Source organism: Tauraco erythrolophus, chromosome 17, assembly GCF_009769465.1.
Source record: "Tauraco erythrolophus isolate bTauEry1 chromosome 17, bTauEry1.pri, whole genome shotgun sequence".
In the NCBI taxonomy this organism is placed as follows: domain Eukaryota; kingdom Metazoa; phylum Chordata; class Aves; order Musophagiformes; family Musophagidae; genus Tauraco; species Tauraco erythrolophus.
In genome coordinates this window covers 14,806,317-14,825,529 of record NC_141481.1, presented here as the reverse complement: position 1 = coordinate 14,825,529, position 19,213 = coordinate 14,806,317, and the positions used below count along the sequence as shown (strand labels likewise).

Below are 19,213 nucleotides of genomic sequence, written 5' to 3'. Positions count from 1 at the left end.
TCATCCAAAAGGGGAAAAAAACTTCCCGATCTCCCAGTCAGGGATATTTTTAGCAGAACCACGTGCATGACACAGGACACAGGGAGAGGAGTCCCCCTCTCCCAGCAGCTCACTCAGCCCAGCAGGACACTCAGGGAGCAGCTATAATACACATATCATATTTTTTTTATATATATATACACAAAAAACCACCCTCCCACGGTATTTGTTGAGGACAGTTGTAACTGCAGGTACCCTGATTGCGAGGCCCTCTCCAAAACCAGACCCAAAGGCTTGAGACGAACCATGCTGGTATCAGAAATGGCTTTTCTGTCCACGAGGTCTGAATTTAAACGCTGATAAACATCTCCTTCTCCTGGCAATCAGGTGGTTTGCACGAGATGAAAGCAGAAGGACGGGCCTAAGTCTGCATTTGGTTCCTCTCCCAGACGAAGTGGCTTATGCTTAGTGCAGATACGTACAGACCTGGAAACATCACGGCCAAGCCCAGCTCGTCGGATCAAAGGCAATCATGCTGTGACCAAAACCTGCCGCTCCAGGACAACGTCACGTGCTGCCTCCACCATCTGAGCCCGTGGGCTGGCTGGCGGTGTCGCTTCTGGCTCTTGTTAGCTGGACAGTGCTTTGCGTAGCCTTCCACACACTTCTCTGGGTCCCAAAGTCACCATCATCTCAGCAACGCTCGGCCCATGCTGAAAGCACACAAGCAGCCATTGTACCAACGGAAACTTACGCTTCTCAGCACGTGTTCGTGCACCATCGTGACGGAAATGACAGCCGTGAGCTATCAGATCGCCGTTAGACCGAGGGCAGAGGTTTTACCAGTAATCTCGAAACAAGGGTTTGGGTTTTTTTCTCTCCGGAAATGAAATGCTAAGAATGGTCAGACTGACCCAGAAGGACTGATGCCAGAGCACGAGCCAGGACTGGGCTTTGAAGAACTTTTGTAAAACTTGGGTTTGAACTTTGTAAAAGCAGATTGCACATTAAATCCCAGTTTTGCCCAAAACCTACAACGTGCCCCACAGCTGGTCCAGAGGTTTTTCAAACTTCAGATTTGTGACCAGCATATTCGTGCTTTGACAACTTCTGCCTTTCTGAAACTTTCAGAACAGCCTTTTCTTCCAGAATTGCTGTATATTGGTACATTTGCTCATAACAGAAACTGATGTCAATTCTTGCAAGAGATGTCCAAATACCAATGTCTTGCTATCACAGAGAAGACAGCTGTTAAAAAGAAAAAGAAGGTCCCAGTCTCAGAACTCTTATTTTTTACCTGCTGCCCACTGAGTGCCAAACGAAGGAGCTTCATCATGCTGCTGTACTTAGTCTCTCTGGTTTGCTCCTGAAGGCTTCTCAGGTCTTTGTTCAACTCCTCCACGGTCAAAACAGCTGCCTGCCTTATCATGAGCCTTTAGGAAAGAAGATGTCCTTACAGTCTAGGGACAGACAAATCCCAGGATTCCTACCCAGGAATGACTAATGACTTCAGTGACTGCCAGCTACCTTTCCTGCCCTTCACTCCTGCGCTGTGCCAGGACACTCCCTCTGCCCGCTGCAGCGCTGGTCGGGTACCCGGGTACCCTCCTGGGCTGGCAGGAGGCTGCGTCTCCTGCTGAAGACTCTGCTTTGCGAAACCACGCCTTTGCTGTACTTCAACAACACCAGAAGCAGAGCGTGTTCAGAAAGGCAAGCGTCAAGTTTAAATCACAAAATTACGCCAAGGACCTGGAAAACCGCAGCAGAGGCAGTAATTCTGGTTTCTTTTTTAATAATAAGATTTTTAGAGATGCAGGAGCCATTGCTGACACTACTCAGCTGTAGGTAGCAGAACTATGATCCCTCCAGGACAGCGAGTATCCTGACGTTTAAATTACCATCACTCGGATTCCGTTACCACTCAGCTGTGACAAACGACCGAGGGCAACCAACTTTACGAATAGCTGGAAATAATAGCTCTATTTGCAGGTACTGCCACCTTAATTACTCCCAAAACTGGTGTTCAGGGCTCATTTTAGTCCAGATGCGAGATCTGAACTGGAAAGGCCACTGAGGTCCCACCCTGCCTATCTGCAAGGCGTGGGGTGGCAAAGGGATACGGGGCAGCAGTGGAACATGTCGGCAAAACCCCACAAAACTGACTGGCACAGGAGGACTGTCTGCCACCCCAGCAAGGTTCCTGAGCAGACAGAACTGCGCTGCTAGCTGGAGACAAGGCAACGGAAGCAGGAGAAGCCTCCCAGGGACGAGCTCTTCAGAGTGACAGTGATTCCAGCTGGACACAAACCGGGTTCATTCCAGAGACCCTGAAGCCTCAGTACCTAATCTGAACACAGGTTAACCCAAACCCCCTGGCACTTCTCCAGCTCCACGCTGCAGCAGACAAAAGCACAGGAGATGAGGTGGCACGGAGAAACCCCGCTAACGCCGCGGCTTCGTTACAATTTTTGCTTGAGAGCATCGATGTGAGCTTTCCCGCTGGCAAGCTGCCTTTCAATCAAACCCACGGAATTTCTCACCAGCTATGAACTACAGCACATGCCAAAGTAAAGCAAATTAAATAAGAACTATGAGCATGTCCAACACCAACACAGCAGCCAAGAGCAATGCTCTGGGGCAGGCAGGGGGGTGTGTACGGAGCTGGGAAGAGACACTTACCCTAAAACTAGTTTTCCTATTTCATCTACTTCTGCAGAAATAGTTTGTAGCTGCTCTCGGGACACGGAGGGTCTAACCCATAAGTAAGAATAATCACACGACACCAGGTTCTTCAAGAGGCTTATGTGACCCTGGAAAAAGAAAGTAAAGCTGTCAAGGCTGAGGGTTAAGCTGTGGGGGAAGCAAACTCATTCAGTTTGGACTTCACAAACAGTTAAAGAGGGTCCAAATAGTCCACTGCCTCATACTTGGCACTGCTCAGAGGAAACGCTGACATTTAGGCAGCTGAATTTTTCACACCCGTAACCGCTGGTGCGAGCGGGGACACAGCAGGAGCCCACGTGCAGGCTGACTCAGAGCTAGTCCGGGCAGTGCTCCTCTGCCACGTGCCTCTGCCGCCTTTCCAGGGACAGTGGGAAGTCACAAGTCACCCCACCCACTGCCACGGCGAAGCCTTCACGCTGGAACAGTCGGAGCCCTTCCTGCCCCTACAGAGAAGGCATTATTCTCCACCATGAACCCCCGAGATGCACAAACCTCACTAGTTTGGCCACCGAGAGCTTCATCGACCTCTGCAAAGACATTGCTTTGACTTTGCTTCCAAAGCACGGAGCAGCAGCAAAGCAGAAGCACCTTCTGCTGCCCGGGCAGCGAAAGCAAGGTGAGCATCTCTGGGCACCTTCCCACCACGAGCCAGCCGCACCCTGCGCTCCAGCAGTGCAGCTCAGAGCTTGTCACCACTCATCCAGACAAAGCCACAGCTGACCTGATCCAGCACTACCAACCATGCTGCTCCAAGCAGGAAACAGAGAGGTCTTCCAGGAAACATCTCACAATGCCATGATTCGCTTCCATGGCAGGGAGACACCCACCCTCCCTCTGCTGGCTTGGCAAAGGACGGATGAGCTCACGACTCCGCAAAGACCACCAAGGTATTCAGCACACCCATTCCTACAGGTCAGCTAACTCTGTCACTGCACTTCAGCAATAAGCACACACGAGCACCAGAGCTGGCGGTGGCAGCCGTTCGCTGTGGGGCTTCAGAGCTCCGATCAAAGCAGCGTCCAGGACTCAGCTGAGTCTTCATCCAGGAATCCCACAAAACCTCAGCTCCCCAAAATGGTGACATAATGCCATAACTGCTCATACTTTTCTCAGCAGGAGGACTCGCTCCACATATTCCTTTTCTAGAAGCTCTTGATCCACTTGTTGATCCCCATAGACGTGCTCCACCAGCAACTGCAACTCTCTAATTAGCTTCTGTCGCAGCCCTTCGTTCTCGATACGACGGGTGAGGTGAATCCTGTAGCAAAGAAGAAAATTGCTTTATGACTGCTTTGGGTTCGATTGCATCTCGTCCTCACAACATTTACCAATTAAAACTGTAGAAGTGTTAGAAAAGCAACACAAAACCACAGACAGACACTCTACGACAGAGCATTTAGCCCTAATGCACCCCAGCGAACGAAAGACGTGGCAACTCTTAGCAGCACAACATCCTAGTAGCACACGAGTGTACTTGCAGAGGTACCTTCCGGAAGTCTTACCTCTTTTCAGATGTTATTTTGAAACTAAACTTCAGACCTTGCGTCCTCCTGTCTACACCTACCACCCGCCCAGGTTTTTACAGTGTTCCCAACACCAGTGTCCAAGCACAGGACGGGAGCGGAGGCAGGAACGGTGTGAGCAGGAACTTGCACTTGGCCGTGGCGCAGCCAAAAACCCACCGCGCTGGGACCCGCGCTTGATCCAATAAACAAAGCCTCCAGACAAAGCCAAATGCTAGGAATAAATCCTCACCCACACACTGATTGTTACGTTTTAAAGTGACCCCTGGTATTTATACCTGTTGAATTCTGGGAGGATTTCAAGATCCAGGAGGGCAGAGTGGGTTGTAATTCTGCCTATTTCAAACTGCGAGATCAGCTCCTCCAAAGTCCTCCCCATCTGCTTCTCTGCAAAATAACCCGACACGGGAATGATTTCCTCCTCTCCCGCAGGGAACTCGCGGCACCGCTTTTCGTGCGAGCCTGCAGCGCGGGGCTGGGCCCGCAGCGCACCCCAAGAACGGGTGACACGGGAGAGCCACTTGTGGCAGCAAGCAGGGACCTACTCCGGCCAACAGGAGGGAACTTGTAGCAGGCACGCACGGGAAGCTGCCCTCTCCCTAAGAGCAGGCTCTGCTCCCTCCTAGTGAGCAACTATAAACTGGGACGTTCTGCTTGCCTCTCCAGTGGAACACCCCTTGCACCAGTCAGCCAAAAAGAAGCAACACTCGGCCAGGAGGCTCCTCTGTCCAAGACAGACTTCATTCCCAAGCAGAGTTCCCAAAACACAAGTTTACTTTTGATCCCCACACAGCAAGAACAACAAAAGGAGTCACTGACCCAACTTCCCATGGTCTTTCAGGTTAAACGAGAAGCGTGACAGACGTAACACGCGACGCTGCCATCATTAACCACAGAACACACGTTTTCCCAAGAGTTCACAGCCCGTTTCTTCACCTTGAGATGAATGTTGTCCCAAGAGGGAACCCACTAAGCATCAGACTCAGTTTAAACGGCTGCGCAGAGGCAGAAGGACTCCCACCATCCCAGCACACCACCCAGTCTTTCCCAGGAGCTCTGCAGAAGCATTCCAGTGACAGACTGCTCCCCTTACACCCGCTTCCTGATCCCTTCGAACGCTGCCCAAGCTCTCAGCTATTAAAATAAACCCGACCCCTTCCCCACAGCCGGCACCAAGAAGCCGCCTGGCGAGCACCGCGGCTGCCGTGGTTACCTGCGAAGCCGGAGCCGCAGTTGGTTATCATGTCCAGGAGGGCCTCTGGCAAGTAGCCATCCTGAGCAAACCGCTGCAGGAAGATGTCCCCCTGCCTTTTCGACAGCTTGCTGCCGTCCTTGTTCAGAAGCAGCGGGAGGTGCCCGAACTGCGGCGGGTCCCAGCCGAAGGCTCTGTAGAGCAGGAGGTGCTTGGACGTCGACGTCAGCCACTCGGCTCCCCGCAGAACGTGGCTGATGCCCATGTGATGGTCATCCACCACGTTTGCCAGGTGGTAGGTGGGGAAGCCGTCCCCCTTGAGAATCACGGGGTCGCCCTCCACATCGGCCACCTCGTGCTTGTTCCAGCCGTAGACCAGGTCCTGGAAGGGTTCCACCCCCTTCTCCAGGCGGAACCGGACCACCCAGTCGAGCCCCCCGCGACAGCTTCTCCGACACCTCTGTGGGCGTCAGGTGCCGACACCGGTTGTCGTAGCTTTGAGAAAGGAGAACAAAGGGCTCACTTCAATACAGGCCAAACCCATCAGCCGTTTTTTTCATTCCCAAAACTCCCTGAATTTCAGCCGTAACTCGCCCACCACCTGCCCAGTCAAACGCCCCCTCTCTGGGGGTCTCTCCCCTCAGCTCTAAGGGCTCCGCCGGCGCCTCTCTCTACGGGCAGGGACACCGCCATCCCCCTGCCGCGCACGCTGGCGTCGGTTTTTTGCAAGCGTGCAGCACAGGGAACCGCCCGGGGGAGAAGGAATCCCTACCGCGGGGTCTGCTGGCTCCGCAAAGCCTCCTTCTTCAGCAGCTGCAGGCGCTGGGGGGTGCAGAAGCAGCGGTACGCCGCGCCGCTCTCCAGCAGCGCCGCGCTGGCGCTCCGGTAAAGCTCGAGCCTGCGCGACTGCCGGTAGGGTCCGAAGGGGCCGCCGCGGCGAGGGCTCTCGTCGGGGGGAATACCTGAAACGTCGGTGTGACAGGGCACAGGAGCACGTAAGAAGGCAGAGCGCAGCCCGCCATCGGAGCACGCTGAATGCAGACGGAACAGCCAGGCTCCCGAGCGCGTCCGAGGACGGGCTCTGCCCAGGGCAGCCAGCTAACGGCGTCTGCCCGGCACGGGAGTCAGACTCCGCTGGACTCGGAAGATACAGAGCAGCCAACATGATCGGAATTTAGAGCACTGTGCGTGAAGCAACGAGCAGAAAAAAACACCAGAACCTGGAAAACAGCTGAGTGGCTCTGATACCCCACGCAGAGCAAAACGCCGTCAGGTGTAACACACAAAGCGGCATCCACCCTTTTTATGCAAAAGGACACTCGTACCACAAAAATACAGTTGAGACCGTGGCCAATTGTCTCACCTGCTCCGCAGTTACGACTCAAGAGCAAAGCCCTGGTGCCTTAAAGCTTACCTGCCCATTAACGGCAGCAGATGTGGGGTCTGGCCCTGAGTTTATCACTAAAACCCTACTGTTATCCTAAAATCACCCTCGTTTCTAGTTCTTAAGCTCAAAAAGGAGCAGAGGATTCAAAATGAAAACCGACACCTCCAGATCCCCTTTAGCAAATATTCTGTAAAGAAACAGTTTATAAATTTACAGTGAGGTCAGCGAGCTCCAACTTCCAACCTTTCCGTCACATCTCGTGCACAACCTCTGGCACAACTGCACATCGGGATCACAAGTTTGGATCCTTCTGCGTGTCAGACAACACAGCCAGAAGAAACCAAGCCTAACGAGTTATTTCTGCCACAAAATACACTTCCAGTAGGACTTGCCTGCTGCCCAGCTGTAGAAAAAACACCACTGCAACTTTCATCCTCTGAAACGCGGCACCGCTCACTATCACACAAAATACTCTCAGTTTGGGTACTGTTAATCGCTAAAAAGAAGAGAATATTTCAGCAAGTAAAAAAATCAAAGCTGTTTGTAAATACCTGCCCAGTCCAGCATATCTTCTATTCCTTCGGCAGCTCCAGGCACCACTCGACTTTGATCTGTATCCTCCACTCTCAAAATAAAGGTCCCTCGGTGTTTTTTGGCAAAAATGTAATTGTACAAAGCAGTTCGCAGGCCACCCAAATGCAGAAAACCTGTTATCGCGGGGAAATCGGAGGAGACAACAATAATTAGGACCAATAAAGAGATTTGTAAATATCAGCTGGAGGGGCAATGCCACCTGGAGCGGGAACTGGGACTGAGGCTGCCGGGGGCAGGGAGGCGTGTGGCACGGACACTGGCATGGATGGACACTGGCACCAGACACTGGCACAGTGCAGATGGACACTGGCACGGCATGGATGGACACTGGCACTGGACACTGGCACGGTGTGGATGGACACTGGCACTGGACACTGTCACGGTGTGGATGGACACTGGCACGGCACGGATGGACACTGGCATGGACAGACACTGGCACCGGACACTGGCACAGTGCAGATGGACACTGGCATGGATGGACACTGGCACCAGACACTGGCACAGTGCAGATGGACACTGGCACGGCATGGATGGACACTGGCACTGGACACTGGCACGGTGTGGATGGACACTGGCACTGGACACTGTCACGGTGTGGATGGACACTGGCACGGCACGGATGGACACTGGCATGGACAGACACTGGCACCGGACACTGGCACAGTGCAGATGGACACTGGCATGGATGGACACTGGCACCAGACACTGGCACAGCGCAGATGGACACTGGCATGGCACGGATGGACACTGGACACTGGCACGGTGTGGACAGACACTGGCACTGGACACTGGCACGGCACGGCCGGGCACTCGGTGCCTTTGCGGGTCTTTGCCACAGAACGAATCGCCTTCCAAGAACGCGTTCCCTGAAGTGACCGGGAAATCGCTTACGAGCTGCCACGCGCTGGGAACCACCGTTCCCGCGGTTCTCCCTGGACGGGAACGAACAACTTTCCCTTATTTCTCACAATACGCCACGCGCGGCGGCTGCTTCGGCGTCTCCTTGACTTCCGCACCGACAGAGCGAACCCAGCCCGGGGGTCCCGGCCGGCGCTCGGCCCCCTCCCGGGGCGCCCCGCGCTCCCCGCACACGAATTCACCTTTTCCAGCCCAAAGCGCCGCCCGCCCGCGGCGCAGCCCCCGGCGGTTACCTGTGGGGCTGGGCCCGAACCGCACCCGCGGCCCCGGCCCCGGGCCCCGCTCCGGCCCCGCCGCGCCCCGCACCGCCCGCAGCGCGCGCGCCATCCCGCCGCGCAGCCCACGTGGCCGCGGGCGCTGCTTCCGCGCGGGCGCGCTCAGCCAATCGCCTGCCGCGCCGCGGCTGGGGGGCGGGGCTTCCCGCGAAGGCACCGCCCCCCGCCTTCCCGCTGCCGCGGAGGGCCCGGCGCCCGGGGGCGGGGCTACGGGAGCCGGCGCGGCCCAGCCGGCCGCGGCGGGCGTTTCCCGGCGTGCCCCGCGGCAGATTGTACACAATCATCATGGCCGCCGCCGCCGCCGCCGATGGTAGGAGTCCGCGGTCCCGGCGGCGGGGCGAGGCGCGGCGCGGCGGCGCGGGGCGGGGCGGGGCGGGGCGGGGCGGGGCGGTGCCGGCGCGGGGAGCGGCCCCGGACGGGCGGCGGGGCAGGGGCGGGGCGTGGCGGGCGGTGCCGGGCGGAGCTCCGGGGCCGCAGCGCGGGCGGGCCGGGCCGAGGCGGCCTCTCGCCGGCCCCGCTCTTCCTGTCCGCCCGTCCGCAGGTGCCGAGGAGCCGCGCATGGAGGCGGAGGCGCAGGGGCTGCCGCCGGGCCGCGGCGGAGAGGACGGCTCGCCGGCGGCGGGCCGGTCTCCGGAGGGCGAGGAGCGCCGGGAGCCCCCGCAGGCGTCCGTCAGTAACGGCGGCGACGCGGAGAGCGGGAAGGAGCTGGTGGAGCTGAAGGTGATCTGGAACAAGAACAAGTACGACGTGAAGTTCCGCCTGGACAGCACGGGCGCCGAGCTGAAGCAGGAGATCCACTCGCTGACAGGTCTGTCGGGGCTCGGCCGCCTCTCCCGCCGCCGGAGCCGCTGCCGGGCGGCCCCATAACCCCTGTTCTCGCCCCTTAGGCCTCCCGCCCGCCATGCAGAAAGTTATGTTCAAGGGACTGCTACCCGAGGAGAAAACGTTGCGGGAAATCAAAGTGACGAACGGAGCGAAGATAATGGTGGTGGGCTCTACTATCAACGACGTTCTAGCAGTAAACACGCCCAAAGAAGCTGCTCAACAGGAGGTCAAAGCTGAAGAAAACAAAAAGGAGCCGCTTTGCAGACAAAAGGTTATTAATGTCTCGGTGATTCCTGGTGTAGGGGAGCTGTAGGGTTTACACGGTTCTTTTGTAGCGTTCCACTGTCACCTGCGGGTCCCGTTCCTCCCCAGAGCAGGCTGGGGCCCCGTTCCTCGCAGCCCCGCGACAGAAGGGTCTGTGTGGGCAGCTCTGGCTGCAGGAGAACGTTCGGCCTCCCGGAGGCTGGGGCTTGGCGAGCACCACTCGTGCTGGTGTCAGGCACAGCAGAGTGTTTCAGACAAGAAATGGTAAATAATAGAAATATTTCATGGGTGTTAGCTCAAACGAAGTCTAGATTAATTCTGTCTAAAAACTGACTGATTTTTATTGGCATAAAATAATTTGATCTCCAAAAACTGCCTGTAAAACAAACACCAAGAGGGCAGTTCCTTCAGCTGTCCCGCACCGAAGGGAACGTGAATGTTGGATCCTCCTCTTGCACCTTCGAGTGCCGCCTCGGAACGGGGAGTCCAGTTCAGTGCAGGGAGGTTTGGTCTGGTGGCGGTGCTGCAGCCTGGTGGGGCTGGTAAAAGATTTTCAGCTCAAGGTGTTATCGGCCCCATACCTGCCTCACAATAAATTTGATTAAAAACTGCGTAGTGCATCGTCGAGCCGTGACCTTCATGAAACGTCTGGGGCTGTGTTGCGGTATGTCGCGCTGTCCGGCGGGGTGGGTTTCCCTGGATAGAACACCGGACTGTTCCAACTGTCTTGCCAAGCGCCAACTATGTCATTCAGCATGTCTCATATTAAATTGAGGCTCGGGATTCTGGAACTTTTAATAGATCATTGTACATTTCAGAAGGGGTCTTACCCTTTGCATTATATCGAGGTTTTATTCCTTTATACAATTCCTTTAGCCTGTCACAGAAAGTGCTCGGTTAACTTCGACCATTAACCACTTCCTGTGACTTCACTGGACTGTGAACAGTCCTTGACTGTCTCTTAGTGCTACTGGGATGTGGTCAAGGGTGCAGCTGGAAGTAAACTGAAAAGCTCTGTTGCATTTCTGCAAGTTCTAATTTCTGTTTTTATGTTGTAGCAACACAGAAAAGTATTAGATAAAGGAAAACCTGATGATGTGATGCCTTCCGTTAAAGGTGTCCAGGTGAGTAAATAAATGTTTGAGAAATTGTCATCATCAGAAGAGAGAGACCTTTTCTGTGCCTGGAGATCTTTCTTAGGTGGTTCAGTTGTCATATTGTAGTAGAAAACTGGAAAGATGAGTGGTCCTTGTGCTTAGGAAGTTAAGATGCAGCTGTTCCTCTCGAAGTCCTTCACCTTGCTGTGTTGCCTCTTTGCAGGAGCGCCTGCCAACAGTGCCGTTATCCGGCATGTACAACAAGTCGGGGGGCAAAGTAAGATTGACCTTTAAACTCGAGCAAGACCAGCTGTGGATTGGTACAAAAGGTGAGCAGCTCTCAAACGCTGAGGAATAATTGGTAGCTGGGCTGTGAGTGAGTTGTGTGACCTGGAAATGGCTTCTGGTGTGACCACATTGTGTTTAGGGAATAATGCTGGCATTGCAGTACTTCAAAACTAAATTTTGCTTCCTCTTCTCACGGGCCATCGTCCCACATCACTGACTGCTGCTTGCTATTTCGCTTCTGTCCTTGCACAACTGGAGTTCAGTTGTGCCCGTAGACTGATGTTCCAGTCTGCTGTTCGTGGCTCCAAACGTAAATGATAATATTTGACATTTTTAGCATACCTCAAAAGCACTTTGTAAACATGGTTTGATGCCAGAGGCTCGATAACTTGGCTGAGCCTCGGCAGGGAATCGTGGGACCGGCGTTAAAACGAGGAGTGCTGGCATCTCTGTCACCGTCTGTCCTTCCACCCAGAATCAGTTGGGTGTCTCGTTTCGGCGACGCACGGCTGCAGAAGCTGGGGCATGTGTTGCTGTGCGGGGGAGTCAGCTGGCCGTCTCGAGCGGTGCCAGGAGGAGCTGGCAGTGCCATGGGGACAACGTGCGTTGCTGCAGGCGTCTCAGATAACCCCTGCTCCAAGGAACCTGTTCTCCTTCAGTCTGAGCGGAACGGGGCAATGTTACAGTGATGAGCAAGAGGACTGGAAGGGCTTGCTCGCTGTCCCAGTAAAGTAGCCTAATTGGATGGTGACATTAGCTTTGGGTGGCACCTCCAGCTGCTGTGTTGTTTCCAAAGTAAGCAGAAATCTTGAATGTCTTTGACCTTTGCTTTCTAGGACAGACTTAACTGTGAAGATTTCTCTGGCTTTAAAACCAGTTGCAGTGGTTTTTCTCCTGGGCTGTGATGGAGCGAGACATTGGGATTTTTTTCTTCTCTAGGTTGGGCAGGCAGATTTTTTTGTTACTGATCATGTTTTCTAAATACATCCTTAGTGTTTAGGTAATTAATCCTCTTCCCTCACCTTCTAGGCAAGTTTCAAGTTTAGTATTTCTGAAGCGAGCTGGATTAGTGTTTCTTAAGCTGTGAAATCTGATTCTTCTCGTAGTCACCTGTCTTTCATGTAACCTCTTCCCCTACTTCCCAAAACTAGCAGCAGCTTGCTTCCTGTAGGGAATGGTTGTGATTACTGGCTCTTGCTGGGAAAAACTCCTTCCTGCTTTGAGGAATTCATGGCAGATGCCAGCATATAAGGGCTAGAGTAAAACCAACTGGGTATTAACACAGTTTTTCACTTGTGAGTCCTGGAAGGTTGAAATGGATTCTTCCCCCACGGAGCCTCCACTCCACATTTTTTAGTCTGAGGGTTGGTGTAGGTGGATGTTTCTCAGTTGCTCTGTGTCATTTTTGTAGAGGCCTTAATAACATGGATCTGTCTGTTGCTGGGGTGCTGTGAAGAGTAGTTGATTTGCGGGATGCTAAACGAGGGCAGAGTAAGATTTTACTCAGTGAATGACTGTTCTGAATCCGAGAGGGGTCGTTGGGAGTCAGCTTAGGTACAGCACTGAGGTGAAAACAAACATGCTCTGCATCACTAAGTTTATCTCTCCGTCCCTTTTTTCGGTAGCTGCTTTTTGGATCGCACAAGTGAGATGTATCTAAGGAACTCCTAGTCCAGTTTCTCCTTTGTAGAGCATTTACGGTTTTCTCTGTCTTGTGTCCAAGAAGATAATTTTAGGCTGACACTGAAAGGAAGGATCTTGGAGTTGAGTCTTCAGAAAGAGGGGAGGAGAGAATCAAGAAAGAAAAAGTCTGCCATGAACCATACACGTTGTCATTCTTGTTGGTTACCCCTGGCTGGCTGACAGTACTCTGTGGTGTAACTGAGACAAAAATCTTTTTTCTTTTTCAAAAAATCTTCTTTTCAAAATCTTTTTTTTTCAGTTTCTTGTTTCTTCCCCTATTTACTCGTTAATATTTCCTTCCCTGTGCTTTTACACTAACAGTTGAATGCTGCCTCAGCGTAAAACCGGGACTAGGCTTTCAGAGAGTCAGCTGGCGTATCTTCAGCTCTCAGCCTTGTCATTTCTGTAGAGCTTGGTCTAATCTTTGGTAATTGGTCCTGAATGTTCTTACACCTGGACCAGCTTTCACTCTGGCGAGTAGTCCTGCTGGTCTGAGTGGAGTTCCCTAAGGGAAACTAAACTAAACAAAGCCAGGGTTTTCCCATCACTCGGTTGAGGCCCGAGTCAAGTACGCTGAAGTACTTGATGCGATGCAGAGACATAAACTGTGAGGAACTGTGTGATCCAGTTTTGGATTCCTCTAAATTGTTAGCGTGCCAGCCGTGGGGTGTGTGGCAACCTGGAGGATGGGCTTCTCAGCAGCACATACCCAAAGCTCACCCAAAGAGGAGAGCGCTGACGTGAGGAGCTTTTGGGAGCCATGGAGGTGGTATTTGAAATTAATGTGAAATACTGCTTCCTCACGTTTCAGAAATAATGCTTTGATCAATTTTAATGTAGAGCGAACAGAAAAGTTGCCCATGGGGTCCATTAAAAACGTGGTGAGTGAACCTATTGAAGGACATGAGGATTATCACATGATGGTAAGTAACGTCTCATCTCTGGTAGCATCAGCCTCACTGCTTCACGGGCACACACAGTGAGGCTTCTGGCGTGGAGCCACTTGGAGCTGGGTTGGTACCAGCCTCAGGTGTTGGGGATGGGAAGGAGGGCACGCTCTGCTGCCACAGTGTAAATATTTCGGGGGGCGCATGGAGTGTCTGCCGCTTTGGGGGGATCTGGGCTAATTTCACACAAACGTTAAGCGCTGAAGCGTTGGTTCCCATCTTCTGGCTTGTGACAGTGTCAGCAGTGAAAATACTCACAATGCAGCTCGTGATTTCCTGATGTTAGTGGTGTTTTCCTGTATCTAGTTTAATTTCTCGTTTCTGTTGTATTTATATAAACAACGGGCCTTGCTGGGGGTTAAATAAAAAACACAGTGATTTGATGCTGTAATGTTTTTTTTCCCATATGCAATTTTCTGAAAAACTGGTATCGGGTCTAGAAAACTAACACATCTAAGAGGAAAGCTGTGCTAATTGTACTGAATTTTTGGCTGTTTCTTTTAATGTATGGAGTTTTTTGAGGTCTTGCTTTCCAAAGTGCAGTAACTAACTTTCAATGTTGAAGTAAGTTCCTTATATAAGTCTGTTTCCTTCTTTTGGGGAAGAAAGGGGAAATGTTATCCTTTAAAATTATTGCCTGCAGGAGGGTGCTGGTCTAGTCTTTGTCCAAGTACTGGATTTTTGATCACCCTTGTAAGAAAATGTCCTTTTCAAATTATGCTGCAACACGCCCTTATCCTAAAGCAAGGATAGGGGTTATTGGCATGCCGTGGTGCTCCTCTCCTGTTTGTGTGGCGTAAGTTGAGAATAGGACGTTATGTCTAAATGTGAAATTCTGTCAGATTTGATGGCTATGAAAACACGGTCATTGTCTTGTTTAGTTCCTGTTTGGCTTCCCAACCCTGTGCATTCCGGTCGTTTCGTTAGAAACTTGGAGTTACGCTTCAGGTTCTGTCTTCCAGAATAATTTCCTCACGTTCCCGAAACTGGCCAAGAGTTTTTGTTGCTGCTATGGTATTGTAAAAGGAAAGAACTCACCCTTTTAATCGGTGCTTTGCAGTTCTTGTTTCTCTGAGGAATGTTTTTGGGGTTTTTTTAATGCTTATGAAACGTGTGTCACGTAGTCGGAGTGTTTGAAGGAGGCAGTAGGTGTAGGGGATTTGTGTGGGTGTTGTAGTGGGTGAGCTGTGTCTGCCCACTGGTGTGAGCTGTTCTGTTTCCCGTTTGTAAATGTTGTCGTTTTTGACTTTGCAGGCGTTTCAGCTGGGCCCAACAGAGGCGTCTTACTACTGGGTCTATTGGGTACCGACTCAATACGTTGATGCAATCAAAGACACGGTGCTGGGGAAGTGGCAGTATTTTTGAAAGCACGCTCACCTCTGGCACAGGAAAATGACACAAAGCTAAGGACACTGCTGGGAGAGGCCTCCAACATCCCTGGATGTGATAGTCCTGGAACTTATTAATAAAAGTGATAAACGAGGCATTGATGGAAGCCAGAGGTGATGTTCTTTCACCATTAGTTTACTTTTAACTTAAAAATTTCACCATCCCTTTTCTGCAGTCAGCTTCAACCATATTTAAAGCAAATACAATGGAAATCAATAAATCTGAATTCACAAAATATCGTGTGTAATACAGTTAAATCTGCTGAGAGTTGATCTTCCAGTTTAGTTTTAAAAAGAAAATATTACAATGTACTATTGACGATTTTTTACATGGTTTGAACAAAAACGGATATTTTCATAATCTTTCAGTTACAAGCGTTAGACTTAATTTAGTTACTTGGTTGTGACTGAGAATTTCAGAAACAGTTTTTTAAGAATAAACTTGAAACAGTATGCAAAATTGATGTTCAGTAAGCCATATTCTGCTGGCCCTTTTATTTCAGGTTTGAATCTTTGGTAGCAAAACTCAATTTTTTTTTACTTTGTTTTTTTTGGTTTTTTTTTTAACCCAAAGGTGCCCTGCCTTTTTTATTTTCCCCTCTTTTTTTTTTTTTTTTTTTTTTTTTCCCTTCAATAAGCTCTGGGTTGGTGCTCTGGGTAGCATGTTTGGAGCAGACGAATGCCACGGTGGATGCTTTGTGGTTGCAATGACCCAGTGCTGCTCACGGTCCCCTTCCACGCCGCGGTGGTCGTTCCCGTTCCGCTCTGCTCCCGCTCTGCCTCCTGCCCTGGGGCGCTGGGCTTTTCGGAGCGTTTTCTTCATCATGTGTGTTGCAGCCCAGGATCACTTCGCAGCTGTGGCCACGACTCTCAGTCTGTTTGACTGGAAAAAAGAGAAGCTCTACGGAGTGCGCTGCGTAGTGCCGCGTGGCAGGAGCGGGGCGAAGCGGTGACACGGATCGTGCCAGGGGATTGAACCAGAGACCCCCCTGCCTTGTCGGGGGGAGCGGGGAAGAGAGAAAGAAGCTCGGATGCTGCTTTGGATCCTAAACAACTGCAGTAGTCTTTTGTGACCTGAATTTGAAAATTTATAACTATCTTATTCAGTGAATCTTACCCAATTTAGGATAGCTGTCCAGCGACTGATCTTTTGAAACTTCAATCAGCTTTTCTCCTGCTCAAGTTTACAGGAAGTTCTTGCATCTCGTCCTGTCTGACGTGGGGTTCCGCGCGTCGTCTCAGCCGCTCGCGCGCCGTTTCTCTCAGGTTTTCTGGATGGACCTTGCAGTCCCACAAAGGTGCACCCCCTGCCCAGGCTGTGCCGTGCAGTCTGACTCCGTCTCGCTCTGTGTCACCCTGCATCCAACAGGTCGCTGTTCTCCTGTGCCACCGTGGCCTGACGCTGCTCGGTGCGTGCGCTGAGCACCTTGTGAGCTCCTGGAGAAGGAGCCGTGTAGGAATAGCTCATCTAATGTCTTCATGTCCATTTTTCACTCTCCTCGAAACAGCCCAGTTGAAACTCAGCAGGTGCAAATTCCCAAATGAGTATTTATTTTATTTTATTTTGATTTTATTTTATTTGAGAGACTGGGAAAAGCATTCACTTTATAGTATGTGTTAAGATTGTGTCCTTACCCGAAGACTCGTGAGAGCAACACAAGCAGTGTTGGTTTGGTATTTTCAGTTAGAACGTTCATGCAAGATGAATTTTAAAGGTGTTTCATATCCTACAGATAAACTAGTGATGTGCTTGTTGCTCTTGTAGCCTGAGATATTTCCTTTCTGTGCACAAGCCCCCAGCAGCGTGTCCTGGCGTGAATGCCTTGAGACAGGAGCTGCTGCTGCAGCAGCACCGTGTCCGCTCCGGGACAGCCGCCTTCGACGCCTGCAGCGCGCGCAGGGAGCGGAGCTGGCGTGAGTTCGTTGGGGATAACATCACAAATTAAAAGCAGCTGTCACACTTCTTATTTTCTAGTTCCCAATCCTGCTGTTAAGGCTTGAACTTAAAATCCAGTACCTGGTGGACAGTGTATGTGCTACAGCGTAATGAAAATGGGTGACGTGAGCTTTTCCTGTCACTTGGGGTCACCTTTGCACGTGGTGTCTGGTCGGTTCTGTGATTATCGGCTCCCGCTTGCTGCTTGCTCGGACCTGTCATCCATTCACCTTCCGTTTTCCTTTCCTCTTCTTCCGTTTGCTGGCTCCTTGACAGGACGTGTCTCTTGGTTCCAGCTCCTCCCCGGAGTCCCTGTGGCTTCTGCGCTCGCCGTGGTGACCCGGGTGAGTACGCTGTGCTGCCGGTGCCGAAGGAGGGCAGATGCCCGATCTGCTGCTGAGAAGGATGAGAAGGGCACCTCGGTCAGGGGGTACAGGGCAGTGTCCAACGTTCCTGCCCGCTCCCTTCCCAAGGGCGCGATTACTCCGCATCCTCTGCCGGTACAATCAGTCGCCTCAAAAGAAACCGAATATGGAAAGTGTTGGTCGCAAAGCAGTTGTAAGCACGGAGAAGAAAATGTTAGAAACTTAAGAAAAGATGATCCTGTTCAGGTGCTTCTTTTCAAGTTGGATTTGATTTGGAAAAGGAAATTCTCTTTTTTGTTCTTTGTGCAAAGTTTGAATTAAAAATACAGGAAAGTGATCGTTATATAAAATGCTTTAATTGGTGTTTGTTGGCTTAATCCAGTAGGTTTCTTGGGAGTTCTTCGAAATGAATATCCCAACTGAACTTAGCGGCACCGCTTTTGAGATCCTTTCGGGATGATGCAGAGCTTTGTATCTTCTGGTGTATACGGATTTTTCCGAGGCAATTATTGGCACTAGCTAATGACCATTAACACCATCTCTCTCGTTGGGCAGTGTCACAGCTTGCCGAACTGGGCAGCCGTTCGCTGGCCGCTCCCGACGTTGGGTTTTCCTCTCTGGTGTCTGTGATGGTTTCCAGGGCAGACTGAGAATAATGAATGGTCCTGTGGAGGAATGGGGCAATTAGTCCTTAATTAAAGTGCAAATGCAATCAGCGTTTTGAGGTGGCTGGTAAAGGTTGTTTTGAGATCCAACACGTAGTCTCGTAGGAAGTTTGTGGTAATATCCGGTGGCTCTTGCGCAAAGTTTATTTCGGTTAAATGACAGTTCAGTGATCTTTCCATGGAGATCAGTTCCCTGGGGGGGGGTGTGTGATTCCCCAGGGACCTTTTGGGGTCTGAAGTCGTGTTAAGTGCTTTGCTGGATTTACAGATGGGAGATGAAAGTGTCCGTAACGCCAGCGTGGGTTTCTGCGGAACGAAGCCAGTGGCTCGCACACGCTGGCGCCCGCTCCCCGTGTCCCCTCGCTGCCGCCGCCGTCCTGCCCGCGGGAGGCTGCTGGGTGCCCCGGGCTCTCCGCACGCGTCCAACGGCACCGGGTGCTGCAGCTCGCCCGTGTGCCCTCCCTGTCCCTTCTCCACGCCCAGCACCCTGGGCTGCTTCTCTCCCCATCCTGAGCTCAGCGTTCCTTCCTTCTCTCTCCGTGCATCCCAAGCGTGAGCGTTTTCTGGGCTGGTGTTGCAGTAGGAATGTGAAGGTTTATCACTAAACTTTGTTTGGCTTTGAACGGAGACTGCGTCTTGCGTGAAAATCTTGTGTTACTCCAAGTGTTTCGTATCAAGTTTAGAGTAAATCGTTAATTTCCGTTAATGACACCGTTTGATGAGAAACGTGCAACTAAACCAAGGATGTTACGGTGGTGAAAGAGGAAAAGGGATCTGAGTTCAAAGAACTGGTAGGAAGCTGCTAACACGCAGCACCGTAACTGGTAACACGGGCACACAACTGCTGAGTTCTGTACTGGATGCGGCCCGTGCCCGTCGCTTTGTGCTTGGAGGGCCAAAGAGAAACAGTCCCTTGCCCTGGCGCTGGCGAGGTGCCATGCTGTGGGGCCTGTTCCGCGCTCTCCGCTCCCGATCGCGGCGTTCCCTGGCAAACGCTGGCGATGCCGCTGTGCGGACCAGGCCCAGTGCCTGCTCCGCTTGCTCCCAGTGCCAACTCAAGGTTTGTTTCCAAACTTTCCTGCTTTTATTTACTTTTTCTTCCTCTGTAACTTGATTTTTTTTTTCCAATGGAGCTGTTTTCATTTTCAGTTTTGTACTCCAGG

General features: G+C 51.8%; 2 protein-coding genes across 2 annotated transcripts; one reads left to right on the top strand and one right to left on the bottom strand.

Annotated features, from left to right (window-relative positions):
• Positions 1 to 608: 608 nt before the first annotated feature.
• Positions 609 to 8,644, bottom strand: EARS2 (glutamyl-tRNA synthetase 2, mitochondrial). Its single transcript, XM_086622401.1, is given in 10 exon segments — positions 609 to 692; positions 1,277 to 1,412; positions 2,659 to 2,789; positions 3,808 to 3,961; positions 4,505 to 4,613; positions 5,440 to 5,854; positions 5,856 to 5,913; positions 6,191 to 6,380; positions 7,357 to 7,512; positions 8,551 to 8,644. Coding segments are annotated over 10 exon segments (1,527 nt in total).
• A 233-nt stretch (positions 8,645 to 8,877) lies between these two features.
• Positions 8,878 to 15,511, top strand: UBFD1 (ubiquitin family domain containing 1). The gene is made up of 7 exons (XM_086622157.1): positions 8,878 to 8,902; positions 9,134 to 9,400; positions 9,480 to 9,688; positions 10,740 to 10,805; positions 11,002 to 11,107; positions 13,590 to 13,672; positions 14,951 to 15,511. Exons 1-7 carry the CDS (start codon positions 8,878 to 8,880, stop codon positions 15,059 to 15,061), a joined length of 867 nt encoding a protein of 288 aa, XP_086478283.1. The 3' UTR covers positions 15,062 to 15,511.
• Positions 15,512 to 19,213: the final 3,702 nt, after the last annotated feature.